At 41.1% G+C, this 19,891-nt stretch overlaps 1 protein-coding gene across 1 annotated transcript; it reads right to left on the minus strand.

Moving 5' to 3' along the window:
- Window positions 1–7,472: 7,472 nt before the first annotated feature.
- Window positions 7,473–9,053, minus strand: LOC125151874 (formin-like protein 16). Its single transcript, XM_047833366.1, has 2 exons — window positions 9,044–9,053; window positions 7,473–8,275 (listed from the first exon to the last, which is right to left on the minus strand). The coding sequence occupies exons 1-2, from the start codon at window positions 9,051–9,053 to the stop codon at window positions 7,473–7,475; spliced, it is 813 nt and encodes a 270-aa protein (XP_047689322.1).
- Between the last annotated feature and the right edge of the window lie 10,838 nt (window positions 9,054–19,891).

The following is a 19,891-nucleotide window of genomic DNA, read 5'->3' on the forward strand; positions in this document are numbered from 1 at the left end:
CAAAATAAACTTGAACTTTTCCTTAGAATTATCCATTCCTTAGAATATTCACGAAGATTAAGTTCATGGACAGCTCAGCGATTAAAAACAAGAAAGGAACACTCTCTTTTTTTTTTCCATTATTATTATGATGATGATCATTATTATTAGATAAAGAGAGGTACCTAATGTCAGTGATAATGAGAGGTGTGACACCTGGAATCCCATCCCCCTACCTTGTTCGAAGTCCCCTGCCTGCTTCTCCCCTCACAGAGCTCTGGGTAGACTTCAAAGTCAAGCAGAAGTGATAGACACAGACTGGTCTTTGATGCCTAAGAACATCGGAGCCCTCAATTTCATGTGAATGCAAAGCATCTGTACTTTTCAAACCTTTCATGTTATCTCACGTTGCTAACAACAAAAGCTGAAAAGTTTGAGGTGACACACATTACACACATTAAAATATTTGGAACCAGGAACTTTTCATTTCTTTTTCTATTATATATAGCTTCTTTTACTTTGCAAACCACACTGGATAGTAAATTACTTCTGGCACGCAGCCTTGTCAGCTTGCCAAGTTTCAACTGGAGCAAGTTTTTACAGCCGGGCTAATAAGCCCTGAAAATTAGGAGGTAAGTATAATGGAAATAATGACATAGTCTTTAACTGCAGGAGCATAGAATGACAACGTGAGATTCTAATAGAGTCTACTTTGAAAAGTTTTTTTTTTTTTATTCTAATGAAATCTTTTTTTTTTAATTTTAGGTTATTCTAGTTCAAAACACGTGTAAATGGAAAGAGTTTCTTTTAATTGGTGAACAGCATTTTTGTGGGTTTTTTCTTGTGGCTTAGTTATTGCTTTTTGCAAACTTGAAAAAAAAAAGAATAACAAAAAGAAAACCAAGAATATGGTAGTTTGGGGATAGCAACGTACTATTAAAACAAACTGACATCTTGGAAAAACATGTTCTGAAATGATTGGCTTCCAGGATGGGGCTTGGCGATTGTGTATGAGTACATTTCATCAAAGCCATAGCTGATTAGGTACGTCAACTTTTTTTTCAGTTTGCCCCCACTCCAGATAGAAACCCACTCCCTGCTGAAGTAACTCCCAGGTCTTTATCGAACAAAGCTTCAAAAAATTGAGAGTGAACATCACACTTAATTTTTTATCACTGAAAGAAATAGTATCTGTTCTGAGGTAAATATCCATTTCCCTAAATTTAATTCTCACATCCATTTTTGCTCACAATTTACAAGTTGATGAGGAAATTTTTTTACCCTTCTCATTTTGCCCTCCAATTAGACCTGAACTGATTAGCCTCAGCACCTCATGATCAGTCCCAAATTGTTTAAGCAAAGAAGAGGTTTAGAGTTGTGTGTGTGTGTGTGTGTACGTGTGTGTGTTTAACTATACTAAAATAGTTGCTCCAGAAATGCCAGCTTTCTTATAGTTCCCCACCATACCACGCATGCTATTTTATACTTCTTTTAAAATACACCATTCCCTACTCTGGAATGTCTTGTGTCCTAGTCCCCATTTAGTCCATGAAAAAAAAAAAAAAGGAAGCCTGCCCTTGACACCTCACTATCCTACCATCGCCACAAATTTGTGTACTTATATCCATTTATGTAAAGGGTTCAGTCTCTGAATCCTTTCACCACCTCCCCTCACTAATTCTCTAGGTGATCTTATCCAGCCTCATAACATTAAATGTCATCTAAGGTGCTGTCCAATAAAAATTTCTGTGATAGTGGAAATATTTATGTCTTCACTGTCCAATACAGTAGCCCTGAGCCTCATGTAAGCTATTGAGTACTTGAAATCTGGCTAGAGCAACAGAGAAATTAATTTTTTTATTTCATTTGATTAAGTTACATTTAAATTGCCACATGTAGCTAGTGCCTGCCACATTTGACAGCCAATTAAAAAAAAAAAAAAAAAGGATTTATTTTTGAGGAAGAGAGAGACAGAGACAGCGTGAGCAGGGGAGGGGCAAATAGAGAGAGGGAGACACAGAATCCGAAGCAGGCTCCAGGCTGTGAGCTGTCAGCACAGAGCCCAACTCCAGGCCCGAACCCACAAATCGCGAGATCATGACCTGAGCTGAAGTCAGACACTTAACTGACTGAGCCACCCAGGTGCCCCTGGACAGTCAATTTTAATTTTTTTTTTAATCTTTATTCACTTTTGAGACACAGAGAGAGACAGAGCATGAGCGGGGGAGGGGCACAGAGAGAAGGGAGACACAGAATTCAAAGCAGGCTCCAGGCTCTGAGCTGTCAGCACAGAGCCCGACGCAGGGCTCGAACCCAGGAACCGTGAGATTGTGACCTGAGCCGAAGTCGGACGTTCAACCGACTGAGCCACCCAGGCGCCCCTGGACAGTCAATTTTATAGCTCCAATCCATAACTGTCCCCTGACCCCAGACTCATGCCAGTATATGCAACTGCCTACTCAGCATCTCTGCTTGGAGATCTTACAGGCATTTCAAAATTAGTATGTGCAAAACCAAGCTGCTGATGCTCTCCCTCCAAACCTGCTCCTGCTATTATCTTCTCCATCTTGGTTAATGGCAATTCCATTCTATTTTTTCAGGCCAAAGCCTGGGAGTTGTCCCTGCCTCCACATCTAATTTGTCAGCAATCCTCTCGGTTCTACAGAATATAGTCAGACTATGACTTCTCCCCATCATTGCTACTGCTGTCGCCCTAGTACAAACTCCTGTTAATTTTCACCTGGGTTATTGCTATGGCCCCAACTGGTCTCCCTGTTCAGTGCGGAGCCTGACATGGGGCTCGATCCCACACCCCTCAGCTCATGACCTGAGTTGAAATCAAGAGTCAGGTGCCCAACCAACTGAGTCATCCAGGTGCCCCTCTTGAGTCTATTCTTAACAGAAATCTGTTCTTAACAGCAGCCAAAGTTAGAATCTAAGTCAGACCACATCACTTTGCTCGTAGCCCTACAGTGGCTTCTTAACTCAGAGTGAAAACTAGAATCCTTTCACTTGCCTACAAAGTCCCATATGGTCTGGTGCCCTGCCCCTCCCTTTCCTCTCTGACCTTATTTCCCACTCCAGATACATTGGCCTCCTTGGTATCCCCTCAGCATGGCAGTGTGGCAATACAGGGCCTTTGCGCTGGCCGGAATTCTCTCTGGAATCCTCTTTCCCAGATAAATTCAAGGCTCATTCCCTCAACTCCTTCAGATCTTTCTCAAATGTCACTCTCTCAAGGACGCCATTCATATTTAAAGTTGCACTTCCCACCCTCAACAACCCTTATTCTACGTGCTTTTTTCCCCTTCATATCACTGATCACCATCTACAATATAGTAGTGTTTATTGTCTCCCTTCACACATAGACTAAAACATAAACTCCAAGGAGCTGAAATTGTTTGCTGCTGAATCTGGAGTTAGGCATGCAATACGTGCTCATTACATATTTGTTGAATAAATGAACGTTTGTATAGTTGCATTTCTTTGTATTGCAACTTATGTCTTTTTATATGCCTTCATATTATTGTGACTGCCGTAGGAGAGAGAACTAGTATTTTACTTATGTTTGAAGTCCCTAGGACCTAGCGATGGAAAACATTAGGGACTCAATAAACATTCACTGAAAAGAAGCAACGCTACATTATGCATAACACCTGGTATAAAAGACACTCACCGTGTTTAATGTGCCCAGAACCCTTCTTAAAGGAAACCTGTCTGCCCACAGCTATTTTTTTTCTTACCACCTGACCCTGGACAATTTGCCACTACTGGTCAGACTATAAGTAAGCTCCTGATTCAAAGACAATCAGTCTGTTGGCTGGTCAAAAACCTGGCATGAAAAGATGAACTGGGCTAACTTAACTCTCCCTCTTTGGACTCTGAATTAAGAGGAAAAAAGAGAATTACGTGATGTGAACATGTGAGTTAAAACCAGAGAGAATCCATGAGTCAGAGATAGAAGCTTGAGGAACTTGGCAAGGCAAAGTGGTAAGGAGGCAGAAACTAGGAAATATGGAAAAGGTACACAGAGTGAAGGGGGGGAGTGGGGTGGGAACACAGTACCTAAGAGAAAATGGATAGTCACTGAACCCCATTAATAAGAGCACTGGAGAGAAGCCTGGGTGGTTCAGTTGGTTAAGCATCTGACTTTGGCTCAGGTCATGATCTTACGGTCCACGGGTTTGAGCATCAGGATCTGTGTTGGCAGCCGGGAGCCTGTTTCAGATTCTGTGTCTCCCTCTCTCTCTGTCCCTCCCCTGCTCATGCTCTTTCTCTCTCTCTCTCAAGATTAAAATAATAATAATAATAATAATAGCAACTTGGAGGGACAAAGTCATGCAATAGAGGTCCCATTTTGAAATGTTTTGAATACAGTTCTCTTGAAGATCCTTCTTGTTCTCTGCATCAACTTACAATAAGACCCAATTGCTTAGGGTGCCTTAAGAGATTGTCTCTATTCTTTACAACCCTCAACCTTGACTAAGTTCTTAGTTCATACACTTGCTGTCACATGTAGAAGAGTGAGAATATTTTCTACCAAATGATAGATTTGACATGTTCTTCAAAGCCTTTGGCAATTAACCCTTGGAGATTTGAGCATTTATTAAGAAGCTTGGGGGTGGGGGGGGGGGAATGTTCTCTTTGGAGCCGTTTGGTTTCCCTTAAAGTCATACTCTATTGGCAAGCTAGAATCCACTTACAGCGTGCGTGTACCTTGCTTTAAACAAATTTGAAACTCTGGATTTACAGCAATAGATTATCATTCGGTCACTGTTCACAATCTTTTATTTATCAGTCTTATTACAAAAGCAATATACTGTCGGAAATTCAAATACTGCATTCTTTGAAAAAGTGAGGATTTATGGACCAAAAGAGAGCCACAAACCTAAAGTTCCCCTGCTACGTTTCAGTGAATACCATTGGCAACGGTAAACACAAAGCACCTAAGGAAAAAGGGCTTTCTGCTTCAAAGACTTGGTCACAATCTTTTTCTTTTTCCTTCTCCATTAGTAGCCCTCCCCTGTGGGTCCACACAGCTGTCACTACCACAGAGAAAGCCGGCTATTTCAAAATGCACTCGCTGCTCTGCTCCCAGAGGCAGTGGGGCACAACGGTTAAGACCACCAGCTTTATTTGGGTACATTTTCGCAAGTTCTACCAACATTTTAAATATACATGTCTTAAGGCTCAGCAATCGGACATCTACAAATCTCTCCTACAGAAGTACTAACAAAAGTGCACAAACAGAAGTATAAGGAAGGTAACTGAAGCAATGTTTGTAACAGCAAAGACCCTCAACTGCCTATCAGCCAGGTGGTTAAATAAATTATAGTACATTTGTACACAGGTATACTATGAGGAGTGTATGAAATAAGATGAATTATACATTGTTAATCTAAAAGAGGCAAGTTGTAGAACAGTAGTTATTGTACAATCCATTTTAAATGTGTGTCTAGATGTGTTATGAGCAAAAAAAAAAAAAAACAAAAAGCTTGGAGGATTGCCCACCAAACCATTCACATGGTGGTCACCTCTGAGAAGTGGAATAGGAAATTTACATTGGTATAAATTGAGTATTGGTATACCATTGAGTATTAAGATGAATTATGTTTGTGATTTCTATTTAAATAAAATATTTGCATAGAAAAGTGAAAGAGGCTTCAGAATCAAATTCTGTTTCAAATCCTAGCTCCATCATCTTTTTAGAGTTGCTTCAAGTATTAAAATGAAAATTTGCTTTATTTTTATTTTTATTTTAGTTTCAGAGGTAGAATTTATTGATTCAACGCTTGCGTATAACACTCAGTGCTCATTACAACAAGTGCCCCCCTCAATGCCCATCACCCATTTACCCCATCCCCTCACCCACCCCCCCCTTCCGCCAAACCTCCGTTTGTTCCCTATAGTTATTGTCTCTTAGGGTTTGCTTCCCTCTCTGTTTTTATCTTATTTTATTTTATCTTAACTTCAGATTGACACTTCACAGCAATTGCTTGAAATATCTCAGCTTTTGTTTATACGTTATCGTTTTTAAACACCAGAGAAGATTCTGCCTTAAGGGACTGTTGATCTGTTTTAAATATGAAGAACACTTTGTAAAGTGAGTAACTTCACTCCCTAACTTATCTGTTTGCTAATAAAATACCCATAATAAATAGGGCATATTCTGTCTCTTTCGCAAATCCTCTCTTTTCTCCCCATCTCACCCCAAGCCTCCACAACCTGGGAGCTGTCCAGGTACAAATTAACATTTAAAAAGACCTCAAGTTGTTCACACAAGCAGCTCTATTATTGCTCTCTCCTTTACAGCCTTGGTCTGCTCAAAAACCCACATTCAAATTGGATCACATCCACTCCAGCCCTTCGGCACCCAGGTATTGTGGGTGAGAGGCCGCTTTTGGCTACAAACTCCTTTATTCATTCTAAAATAACTTCATTCATAAGGTTCATTGAACAACTAGTTTGTACCCATCACAGGCTCTGACCAAGCACTTTTGCCTACCTTGTCACTAATCCTCATAGCAACTTTGTTAGGTGGGTCAAGTTTCATTTAACAGATGAGCAAACCGGGGTTCCAGAGGTGAAGTGACTTGCCCAAGGTCACACAGCTAGTAAGACGGGGAGCCTGCTGGGAGATCTAGGCTTGGGGGTTACTGAAGGTCACTAACGGTTCTTCTCCCACCCCACCCCCCTTTTTTAGTTAACTAGTTTAAAAATAAAAATAGTGCTCTAAAACTTGTAAAGAAAAACAGCGTTCCCCTACCCCACTCGTCCCCTCCCTCCTATTATAACTCTCCACTGCAACCACTTGGAAATTTTTAAAGCTAGGTCTGCTGGTTTACCGCCCTGTATTTCCAAATGAATAACCGGTGCGTTGTGCAGATTTAACAATGTAACCAAAACCCCACTCTACCGTCAACTCCCTGCGTCCCTCTGTACTTCACCGGGTCACCCTCCCTTCTCAGGTTGAAACCCGGGTCGGGTCCCCTCTCTTCGCTCACTCTGAGTCTCCAGCACGACCGCTGCGGTAACTAGCCTGGCCAGGGCTGAGAAACCACCCTCCCCGGCCCGGCCGGGCCTCGGTTCCCGGCCTTCCTCCCAGACCCTTCTCGGGCTGCGCGTCGGGGGCGGCGGTCAGGGTCTGTCTGAGAGCGAGGATAGGGCGATGGCGAGAGCCAGGGAGGCAAGGGTCGGAGTCAAGAGGCACGGGGCCGGGATCACGGGGCCAGGGCCGTGTCGCACGCCAAGAGTCGGAGTCCGGGGGTGACAGCTGGGTTGGGGGGGGCAAGTGTCGGGGAGCGAGGGCCAGGGTTGGGGCGTGAGGGAGGAGGGTCTGAGGCGAAGGCCCTGGTCGCAGGCAAGGACTTGGGTCGCAGGGAGAGGGCCAGGGTCGGGGTTGGGGGATCCGGTTTGGGGTCAGGGGTCAGACAGAATCGGTGGCGAGGACCGGGAGGGAGGGGACGAAGGTCAGAGTTGGGAGCAAGTGGGGTTTAGGGCGAGGGGCGAGGTGGGGTCTGGGGTGAGGTGCGGGGGTGGCGAGGGCTGGGGTCAGGAGGGCGAAGGTCAGACTTCAGGAGGAGGGCCGGAGCCTGAGGCAAGGGTAGCGATCGTGGGGCGAGGGGCGGGGGTGGGTGCCGAGGGCGAGAAGCAGGGTCCGGTCCGGGAGGGAGGTGGCGGTCGGCGGGCGGGGGCGCGGGCGCGGGTCCCGGCCAGGGCTCGGAGATTGAGGTCGCGGGGTCGCGGCGGCGGTTGAGGAAGGAGGGGGAATGGGGGACGTCAGGCCGTCTGGGTTTAGCCGAGGGTCCAGGGCTCTGGGGGCGGTAGCGGACGCGAGCCGGCGCTCCCGCCGCGGCTCTTTGGAAGTGTACCGCGGGCGCTCGACAGGGCGGCAGCACTCGCGCGGAGCGGGCGCCGACCTCGGCCTCGGCCTCCTCTCCGCGGCCACTCGGCGCCCGCAGCCCCAGCCCGACTCGACAGCCTCGGCCCCAAGCAACAGATTCCCGGTGGGAGGCGGGCCAGGTCGCTGCCGCCTCGGGCCTGCGGCATGGGGCGGGCTCCGGGCTCCGGGTTTCCCGGCTCCCGCGGCTGGGGCGCCTGGGAGCACCTCCGCCCCCGGTTCTGGAAGGTGGGGGGCTGGGCCCACACTCCCGCAGCCTTGCTCCTCGGAAACCGCTCCACCAATCCCCGCCCACGTTCCCCTGACCCCTCTTTAAGTCCTTTATTGGGCTGAGGGGGTCCAGGACTTCAGCAGTTTCCGAGGGAAATTTCCTTTGTTTGGGGGGTGGCGGTCTGTCTGTTTCGACGAAATGTAGTATACTTTCACTGGTCTTTCGTCAACCGTCCCCTCCCCTACACACACTCATCCTCCTCCATCCTCCCCAAACCGTCCTCGAGAATGTGGGTTAAACAATTTTTAATGTACGTTAGAATGCATTTGAAAATACTTTGTACAGCGGGTCTGTGTCATATACTACGATGATATCTTTCTCATCAGACTTTTTCTTTTCCCTGCGGTTAATCATTGTCTGGATTCTTTGTAAGCTTTCTATGTATCTGTCACTAATTTTTTTTTTTCCCCAGTGCTGTACCATAACTGTAAATTTCCATTCATTCAAACTCTTCAGGTAATACGTCTGTTTTTGTTTGTGTGTGTGTGTGTTTGTTGTGTTTCCCCCCCTTGGAACTATTCCTCCCATTCCAATCTTAAGTGTTGCTCTCTAGACCAACTGCACAGCTGTTGTTTTGGGATTTCCCTTCATCATCATCCTGGGAATTTTCCTTGCTTCATTTTGGGAGCCCTGTGTCCTTGGATCCCGAGTTTTGTTTTTCTCTGTCATTTGGTACAGCCAGTCCACCGGTAGCTTCCTGAGAAAGGGTGAAAAGGAGATTTTTTTGTTGAGATTTTGCAAATCTGAACATATGTTTATATGACCTCCTCACTTGACTGATGTGATCATTTGTTTGGGTATATAATTCTAGGTTGGAATTCATTTTTTCTTAGAACCGTGAATTGTCTTCTACCTTCCAATTTTACTGCTGACAATTCTAATGAAATTCTTACTTTTGTACATGACCCATATACCTTTGTGTATTACTCTATTATTATTACTATTTCTGGAAGCTTTATCTTCTATCTTTGATGTTTTGAAAATACACAATGATATGCCTTGATATGGATATTTTCATTCATTTTGGTAGACACTCACAGACCCTTTTAATTTAGAAACTTTTGCCCTTCAGTTCTGGAAAATTTCTTGCATTACTTTATTTTTCCTTTGCATTCTTCATGAGATCTCTCCCCTCTACACATCTGTGCTCTATCCTATTCTATTGCACACCCATCTTTTCCATTCTCACTTTCTCAATGTTTATTTTGTTTTTGAGAGAGAGTCACAGAGTGCGAGCAGGGAAGGGGCAGAGACAGAGGGAGACACAGAATCCGAAGCAGGCTCCAGGCTCTGAGCAGTCAGCAGAGAGCCCGACACGGGGCTTAACCCCACCAACCATGAGATCATGACCTGAGCCGAAGTCCAGTGTTTGACTGAGCCACCCAGGTGCCTCTGTTCTCACTTTCACAAATTCCTGTTATTTGTATCCTGGGATCTGTAAATAATTCTAATCCTCTCAATTGTTTTTTCTTTCACTTCTCCTTGCTCTTTTTATTGTCTGCAAATTTTCTCAACTCTATTTCTAAACTCTTCATCTTCTATTTTCCATTTTGTCTTCTAAATAATGGTGTGCTAGTAAATGTCTAACAACCAGCTCTTAGAAGGGGAGGAAAAAGCCTTGTTTGCCCATTTCCATAGTGTAAATACTTCCACCATGGCTGATTTGCAAGCTACCAAATGACATCACTGAATGCAGACTTGGAAGTGAGGCATGGTAGTGTATTAGTGTTTCTACCATATACATACCACAGACAAATAATCTCAAGAACATAGATAATATATGTAGGAGAGTAATTTGGAAGTGAGAAGTTTTTAGTACTTATTACTTTTGTTTTTAATATATTTAATTGTAGCTTTATATAATTGAACTTTTAATAATGACTGTGTTTAACAAATGGCTTGCAAAATTCCTGAAAAATCAACAATTGGTTTTTCCCAACTGGTAGGAGCCAGTTCCTGCAAACTACTGCTTCAAAGTAAAAAATCATGGTCCCTAACATAGTAAAATCAAATCAGCGTAATTTAAACACAGTTCTGATCACATTACTTCCCTAAGTGAAACTCTTTGTTGTTTCTCTGCCTACTGAAAACCTCAACAGTCAACCCTCAATTCACATTCCACCTTTCCTACTTGTCTATTAAACAAATATTGATCAGGCATCTGCTATAAGCAAGGTTTTAACCAAGAGAGTGAGGATACAAGGATGAATAATACACATTTCCTTTCTTTGAGATACTCCCAGTGTAGGAGAAGAAAAACTTACATACTATTGAATGTGATAAGTACCGTGAAACACACACACACACACACACACACACACACACACACACACACACCATGCACAAGTACTATCGGAATGCCTAGCAAATGACTAATTCAGCATGGGGGATCTGCCAAGGAAAAACTCAGTTTGTCTTTCCTTGTGTTTTAGGTCTACTAGTGGGTTGGGATTTTTGTTTTGTTAAGCATTATATGCTTTCTCATCACAAGCCCTAAAGGTAAAAAAAAAGAGTTCATTTTGAAGACTGCTAATCTCTCTTTTTTAAAAAAATTTTTTTAAATGTTTATTTATTTTTGAGAGAGACAGAGACAGATTGTGACTGGGTTAGGGGCTGAGAGAGAGGGAGACACAGAATCTGAAGCAGGCTCCAGGCTCTGAGCTGTCAGCACAGAGCCCGACACGGGGCTCGAACTCTCCAGCCATGAGATCATGACCTGAGCTGAAGTGGGACACTCAACCGACTGAGCCACCCAGGCACCCCTCTCTCTCTCTCTCTCTTTTTTTTTTTTTAAGTGAAAAGAGATGTCCTCAGAACAAACTGCTGGTTTATTCGGTTAAGGACAAAAATTTCAGAGTGAACCAACAAAGGATTTCTTTAAGCTATCAGTGTATGGGAAAGGTGGAAATATTAAAGTATACGCTGCTAAGTTTGTGAAGTATTTACAAATGTGAATGGAAGAAATGTCATGGAAATAATATGAAAAATAAATGGAAGTATTAGAGTATAAGGCAGTGGAAAAATATACTTCAAAGATGTAATGAGCTATAGGCTAGACAGAAATCATGTATTTCATGATTTCATAGGGTTAGTAATCATCAGAAGATCACAAAGATTTTTCTTTTTTCTTTTCTTTTCTTCAGGCCTCTAGAACCTATTATATTCAGGAGAGTATTTCAGAGCCAAGGAGTCATATGTATAATCTCCAGTTATCTTCACAAATTGGATTCCTGGACCTTGCTCACTAATAAACTTAGTCTCCTTCGAAGTATAAAATAGTTTCTTTACCATTCAGTTCACTTAACACAGCATTGGCTTTGTCCTAATTTTTACTTGTGCTTTCTGATTTGCTGCCAGATTTTCAAAAATAAGTGATTTCTAGATCTGCAAATGTATACAAACAATTTATAGTTTCTGAGAATTTTTTAAATTTAAATCTAAGTTAACAAGATTTTTCTGACCCAAAATATTTTAGGCGATGATCCTATTTCAGAAGTGAGAATAAACGATCTAGTAGAATCTTTGAATTGTGCAGGGGCACCTGGGTGGCTCAGTCGCTTGAACATTTGACTTGGGCTGAGGTCATGATTTCATAGTCTGTGAGTTCCAGCCCCGCATCAGGCTCTCTGCTGTCAGCACAGAGCTCACTTCAGATCCCCTGTCCCCCTCTCACTCTGCCCCTCCCCCAGCTCATGCTCTCTCCCTCTCTCTCCCTCTCTCTTATTCTCAAAATTAAACATTAAAAAAAATTCTTCGAATTGTGTAGAGAAATAGGCCTGAAAAGTTGAAGTGACTTTTCTAAGGCTACATAGATGTTGGCTGAGCTAGAATTAGAGGACCTAGGTATCCTGGCTCATACTTTAGTGTGTCTTTTCCTCAAAATACTTAAAATATTCACCTAGGGGCAAGCTCTGATGTCCACCAAGCAGTAGAGAAACAACTTTATGTCCATATGTTCATTCCTTTGTTGACTAGTTCAACCAAGATTTGTTGCATGCCTATTCAATAACAGGCTGTAGAGATGCACAGATGAAATAGACATTAGCTAATAGGGTAGACAAGCACATATGCACTATTGGTAACTTATTCTATCTGGGAATATTGGGGGATATTTTCATGCGCAGAGATGACATCTGAGTTAAAGTGATGAATGTGTAGAACTTTGGTGAGGGAATGGTGGGGGGAGAGGCATTCCAAGCATATTAAGAAAGTACAAAAATGTTCATGGAATAATCCTGAACCTAGTATGACCCAGAGCAGGCAGTATGGGCAGGAATAGAAAGAAATGAGGTAAGAGGGTGGGAAGATTCTTATTTGCAAGGCCTTTACCTAAGAAATTGAGGATATTGATTAACTTTGCAAAAGGCGCTATCATGGTATTGTTTCAGTCAGGAATCAGTAGCTTAGGCATTCAAAAAAGTCTTCATGGCTTTCCAAACTACTTGTTATGTGCCATATTTTCTTCTGAAATACTCCTGAATTCACAGTGTCAGGAAACATCTAGCCCAGAATAAAACAAGTTCCCCACCTTTATTTGGGAGTTTTATGGTGAACTCATTCTTTCTGTTCATGTTATATTCTGCTTTCCTTCTTCTACTCCAACACTTCAATAAAATTTCAAGATTTCTAAGTAATGAAAAGTAGCATCTTTTTTTTTTTTTTTTTGGAGAGAGAGAGAGGGAGAGAGAGAGAGTAGGGTGGGAGGGGCAATGGGAGAGGGAGAGAGAAACTTGAGCAGGCTCCATGCTCAGCACGGAGCCCATGCAGGGCTCCATCCCACAACCCGGAGATCATGATCCGGGCCAATTCGAGAGTGGCACGCTTAATCAACTGAGCCACCCAGGCGCCCCTGCAAAGTAGCTTCTAATGAGAAACAAACAAACAAAAACCTCTGCTTTAATCGAGTATATAAGCAACATAATCACAACCATTAAAATATAGTTGCTAATACAATTTTCCGGGAGCCCTTAAAGACAGAAACCCAAAACATGCCTCTTATGATGGGGATTCATGTTTAAGTGAAGAGTAAGCCCCCAGTCTAGAGAGTGAGCTCTGCCAGTGAAGAAGAGACATCACTTTTAAGTAGACCTTCAACTCATTCGCTACCCCCCTTGCCTCTTTCCCTCACCAGAGTTTGCTGGGAAGAGCTAGGAGCAATGCTGTGTTTCCTATAACTCAAGAATTTGGTTGTCATATATTTCTTCCCTGACATTTCAAGCTTCCTGGGAAAATGAAATTAGTTCTCACTAAAATATGGTAAACGCGTATGTAACTGTATTAACAACAACAACTGGGCCCCCTTGGAATAAGTGCTCAGGAAAGAGAGAGATTGAAAAGAATAGGACTACTCTCATTAACAACAGAGAAACAATGGGCACCTGGGTGGCTCAGTTGGTTTAGCATCCGACTCATGATTTCAGCTCAGGTCATGATTTTCACAGTGCAGGAGTTCGAGCCCCACGTCAGGCTCCACGCTGATTATGTAGAGCCTGCTTGGGATTCTTTCTCTCCCCCTTTGCTGCTCCTCCCCTGCACTCTCACACGTGAGCTCTCTCTCTGTCACAATAAACTTAAAAAAGAAATAACAAAGAAACAAGAAAGGATTAGAGTCAGAGACAGCAGTATGAACTCATGTTTATCAATATAGAGATGGATAGATACAGAAATAATTATAAATTTGTATGCATATAAGTATTAATTTACATACACATATTTCCTAGTTCTGTCCACTGAGAGCCTAGAAGCAATGACACCCCAGAGGCAATAAACACACTTAACACCCACATCTTGGTTTCTGTATCATTTTATCATAATGAAAGGAACCAGGGCTCCTTGGAGAAATGGCTGATCTAGAACTGGGGTAGGGAATATATAAAATGAGACACGCTTCTCATAGTACAAGAAAGTAAGGAATTGCTAAAGGCAAAAAGACACCCACAATGATAGGGTCATGTCAAAGGGACAGAGGAATCAACTAAAAGATTTCCCAATGGCCAAAGAAAGAATATTATGAATAACAAAACAAATAATGTAGTATTAGATACATCAAATATCCAAGAACTCATACTGATACAAATAAATGATTGAATAAAGAAAGAAATGAAGGAAAAGAGGAAAATCTCCTTACAAAAGAATTGGAAATAATTTACATAGATACTCCCCAAATAAGAAGGTGGAGCTTAATTCACCACCCAATCACTATCACCACACTTGAGTGTGGGCTACACTTGGGGACTTGCTTCCAGAATGCAAGGGAGCAAGGGAGACAAAGTAACTTTACAGTGGAAAAGCCTGTCAACTACTAAGTTGGTGGTGATTAAGGTTAACATTATCAATGACAGTCATGTTGATAGGATGTACCCTGGATATGATGTGATGAGAATGGTACTTCACATCTGTCATTTTCCTCCCCCAAACCCATAACCCCACTCTTAGAAGAACACCAGACAAACCCAAACTGAGGAACATTCTACAAAATACCTGGGACCAGAACTCTTTAAAACTGTCAAGGTCATTAAAAACAAGGGAAGTCTGAGAAAGTGTCACAGGTCACAGACCAGAGCGGACTAAGGAGATATGAGGATTAAAAGTAGTGTGGTATCCTGGATGATAGATGGAGAGATAGGTAGATAGACATAAACAGTAAACTTTTGCCCAACAGAAAATATGCATATTATTTTACAGCCATGAAACATTTAAAGTAATTGACCATTTTAGGCCTTGAAAAAAAATTCAGCAAATTCTCAAAAACAGATATTATACAGCATTTTCCCCCTTACTATACTGCAACACAGAATAAAAGATTGGTTAAAGAAATTATGGAACATTAAAAAAAAAAAAAGAAAGAAAAAGAAAAATAGGCCTAACTTCTTTATTTTGTGATACACCTATCAGAATGCCCCTATCTTTTTGTACTTTCAGTATTTTTCAGGTATTTCTGCCATTTGTGAAAGAGGATTTTGAGATTCTTGCATGATGAGTGTGATACAAACTCTCCCTTTTATTTCCAATTCTAAATGTTGTGCAGTTCACCTTCTTACTGGGCACTCTTCGACATCATTTGACATGTTTTGAGCTGAATTTGTAATCCCCTTCTGTTATATTAGAGAAAGGATGACACGATTTTCCTTTTGTTTATTGATCATTCAGGAACCAAAAAGGGAATCCAAGCTACATAATTTTATAGAAAAGGGACAATAGTATGAATTTAACTTTGGTATAGCACAATGAAATTTCAGTGACTTTCTTAGAATTAAAGAACAATGATAATTTTAACAATAAGCTACATCATTGTTTCTTGGTTTTTCTCAATGTCTAAATTGATTTTTTAAAAATTCCTATCCCCCACTTCTGAAATTATCTCTTTAGAGCAATGTGTCTTACAAACACTGTATATCCTAACATCCAATGATGAAGAATTTTGTTTTCAGTGATTACAGTGAAAAACTACAAATGGACTTTGTTTTTGCTGGCGAAAAATAAAATTATAATGTTGAATATGATTTTCCAAATTACACATGACCCATCCTCAATTTTCAGAGATCATGGCCAAAAATCACTGACCTAAATCAAACCTTAATTTTCTATTTGAGGAAACTAAGATCAGAGAAGTTAAATAACTTTCTCAAACTCACACTGTGAATTAATGATTAAGTCAAGTCTTGATTATAGTACAATACAATGTTCTTTCTCCTAAGATTGTTGCAAAGGGGAATTTGAGGATAAAATAGGTTTTAAAAATAGAAATAGAGCCAGAAGCATTTCTCTCCTGTTAAGAGAATTCTCTTCAAAGAGAACTCTTCTTTCTTTCTGAAGAAAGCCCAACCAAATAAAAATTCCTTGGCCTCTGTATGTTAATTTGATCCTTATAAACTGAAAGTTAATTTAGAAAATTTATCTTGATATAAAGTAAAAGTCCTAGAAGTCCTACTCCTCCAACCGTTCCTCCTCTTTGAGTGCCTGTATGATAGAAAGTGGTTACAGAATTCTGAATTCTGTTGTTGAATGCTTTTGTAATCTCAAGGAATTTCTTCCAAGCACATAGAGTACAAACTCTCCTACTAGTGACAACATATAAGCCCTTGTTCTATCAAAAACAGCTGCTAAATCATTCAGTGGCCTCGTCAGTACATCTCTTATTCAGCTCAGTCACGAAGGTGGCAACCTTCTAAAACTAGTCACATGAGTAAGTTGTCAGAATCTTCCGTGCCAAAAATTTTTGCGAGTGCTAATAAGTACAGGCAGTGTGGAATGACAATGCCTTTCAATGGATTCATAGCAAATTTCAAATGCTACAGGGTCCTAGGAAAAATCTTCCTGCAGACTGAAATTAAGAGATAGGAAGAAAAAATTAGTAGTTTGACCAGGAATAACAGCAACATTTCACCAGAAACTAGTTCCACTGAGAAGTGTAAGCAGAAGTAAAATCTTGCATGGAGTAAGGTGGGTAAAGGCATTTCTCGTGTGAGGTACGTGAAACATCTCAAAGAACACGGAATTTCTAAGCTAGGAGACAACTCTTCCACAAATAGATTCTCTCTCAACATGTACTTAACCTCTGGTATGATCTTGGCAAATTACTTTAAATTCTGGGATTCCATTTCCTCAGGTGTAGGAAGAGGCTTAAACTAGATACTAAGTTTCCTCTAGCTATAAGTGTGTCTTCATATAACTAAACTTCTAAACAGAACTGCTAAATAATATCCTTCAAACAAAAATCACATCACGGAAATAAGAACGATATTTGCAATAAAAACTAACTAAAAATTAAGGCTCCCTTTTATCTTGTAATTTGTTCTGATTAACAGTAATTAGCAATGGTGAAAAGATGAGTTTATACTTTCAATGGAAATGCAGACTACAGTAGTATTACGGAAGTGGTTATAATACCTGGTTATACTGACCTGATTTATCAAGGACAGCTACACAGCAATGCTCTTTTTTCCTCAGAAAATAAAGAAAACATTTTGGAAACAATAAGCTCACACACAGATTAAGAGGGAACAACAGCAAGACTAATTTTTTTTTTCCTGAGCAGAGCATGCCTAAGAGATACACAGATTCTTTCATCTGTATTTCATGACTATGAAATGAAATAGTCTTCATTATTCTTATCATAGGTGTGTTTTTAGTGCTGTTGATTTTGGAGATGAGTATAGCCCAGGATATATTATTAGTGCCACTTTAACTCATTGTCTCTCATTACCAGACTTGGGAAGGTAAAAAACACATCGTGTGGTGTTTTCAAAACAAATTTGTTTAGTAACTACAACCACTTATCTTCAAACAAATTTTCAAACAGATAAAATCAGAGTAGCTGCCTGCGGGTGCAGACCCCACCATTTTGCAGCCTTGTCTTTTCCCTGGGGTAGCTTTTGAAACCCTGGGGCTTTCAACATGACAGCCTAGATACCTTTGTTGTACTGGAAAACACGTGGGGTTTTGAGTCTCCTGTAACTGGGCTCAAATCTCAGCTGACCCTCTTACAAGCTGTGGGAGGATGAGTTAATCTCTTTGAGATTGAGTTACGTGTATGTGAGGTCACCGACAGCAACTAAAATTACAGCTTATGATTGTTGTATGGATAGGACGTCCAATACATATCAGTTTGCTTGTGCTTTTGTTTAAAATTAAACATGAAACACTGATCCCACAGTTAAACACACACACACACACACACACACACACACACACACACACACACACAGGGGTAATAGCTGTCTCCAGATGTAGGCCTCCCAAAAATTCAGGTTTAGATATTTCCAATTTGTCTCAGGTGTTTTTTCATCCCTCAGGTTATTAGTATCAAGTTTCTTCTTGTCCCAGGGGTTCTAACCATGGCCTACTACCATCCTTATTATATCTAGTTAACTCCAGATAAACACACACATTCAAATCAGCGGTTTGTTACAAACACTCCATAGTAGGCAGTAAATGTTCCATGGTTCCCCTGTTTTTCTTTTCTAGACAAAAGAAACAAAAGTAACTTTTGACTTTAAATTTCAAATAGAACTCTTAAAATGGTTCCTTTACACTCTTATTAGGAAGGCTATTGCTATTCTTAAGGGGAGGCCATTCCTTTTTTTAAGTCAAATTTGATTATATTTCTCTAAGAACTTATTAGCAAATATAAAGTTTTAGTCTCCTTAAAGCAAGATTAAAACAAATTTTTTTTCTGATATAGCATTTATTGGCTTGTTTCAATAGTGTCAGCACTTAGTTAAGGTGATAGGAATGGACTGAGGATAGAAAGACACTGCAATTTAAAAAGGAAAACTGAGGGGTACCTGGGTAGCTCAGTAAGTTAAGCGTCCAACTTCGGCTCAGATCATGATCTTGTAATTTGTGAGTTCACGCCCCGCGTCAGGCTCTGTGCTGATAGCTGAGACCCTGGAGCCTGCTTCGGATTCTGTATCTCCCTCTCTCTCTGCCCTTCCTCTGCTCACACTCTGTGCCTGTCTTTCAAAAATAAGCGTTAAAAAATTTTTTTTAATGGAAAACTGATATCTAGGTTTTGTCGGCAAATGCATTCAATGTTGATGATTATTTATCTCAGTATTTCAGAGGTAATATTTACTGATCTTTCTTGACCTAGAAATGACATGTTCAGCATCTTATATCTCTAAAACTCTCCAAGTTCATGGCATGATGGTCAAGAGTGAGGGCTCTGGAAACTGTCTGGGTTAGAATACTAGCTCCGTTACAAATTTTGCTGTTGTTTCCTCATCTATGAAATGGGGATAATAATTACCTACCTCAGAGAGTTGGTATAAGGATTGAATGTGTTAAAAATGTTAAAAACTTAAAATACTGGGGTGTCTGGATGGGTCAGGTGGTAGAGCAGGCAACTCTTGATCTCAGGGTTGTGAGTTTGAGACCAATGTTGCGTGTACAGATTACTTAAAAATAAAATCTTTAAAAAAAATTAAAAAAATTTTTAATTGGAGCGCCTGGCTGGCTCAGTTGGTTAAGTGACCAACTCTTCTTTTTTTTTAAATTTTTTCTTTTGGTTATTTATTTTTGAGCGCGAGTGGGGAAAGGGCAGAGAGAGAAGGAGAGAGAATCTAAAGCAGGTTCCAGGCTGTGAGCTGTCAGCACAGAGACTGACCTGGGGCTCGAACTTACAAACTGTGGGATCATGACCTGAGCTGAAGTCGGCTGTTTAATGGACTGAGCCACCCAGGCACCCCAAGTTACTGACTTTGATCTCAGCTTAGGACTTGATCTCAGGGTTGGGAGTTCAAGCCCCATGTTGGACTTCATGCACTGGGCATGAAGCCCACTTAAAAAACAAACAAACAAACAAACAAACAAACAAAACCTTAAAATACTGCCTGTCACTGGCACCGGTAATCATTATTGTTAGTTATACTTGTGCACTGGTATCCATCCACCAAAACTCGTTGGATGAGTTCCTATTCTATGCCAGGCATAACGGTAGACATTATCTATCTAAGTTACTAAGACAAATCACCCATCATCCCTGCACCCAAGAGGTTACAGCAAAGTAAAAAGAAAAAGATTTGACGCTATAACATACGGGTTACTAATAACTTGAATCAGATTCGAGGAGTCCCTAAATGGAAGTGAGCATTTCCTTCAACTACTCATAACAGTTGATAAATCACAGTAGTGTTAGCAGTGCTTGTGGCTTTGTTTCCAGGAGAAATTACAGATATTTCCGTATCACATTACGGTTCTTGCAGGTATCTCAAAATATTATTTGCCGTCATCATTACTTT

This window comes from Prionailurus viverrinus, chromosome E1 (assembly GCF_022837055.1).
Source record: "Prionailurus viverrinus isolate Anna chromosome E1, UM_Priviv_1.0, whole genome shotgun sequence".
NCBI classification, from domain to species: domain Eukaryota; kingdom Metazoa; phylum Chordata; class Mammalia; order Carnivora; family Felidae; genus Prionailurus; species Prionailurus viverrinus.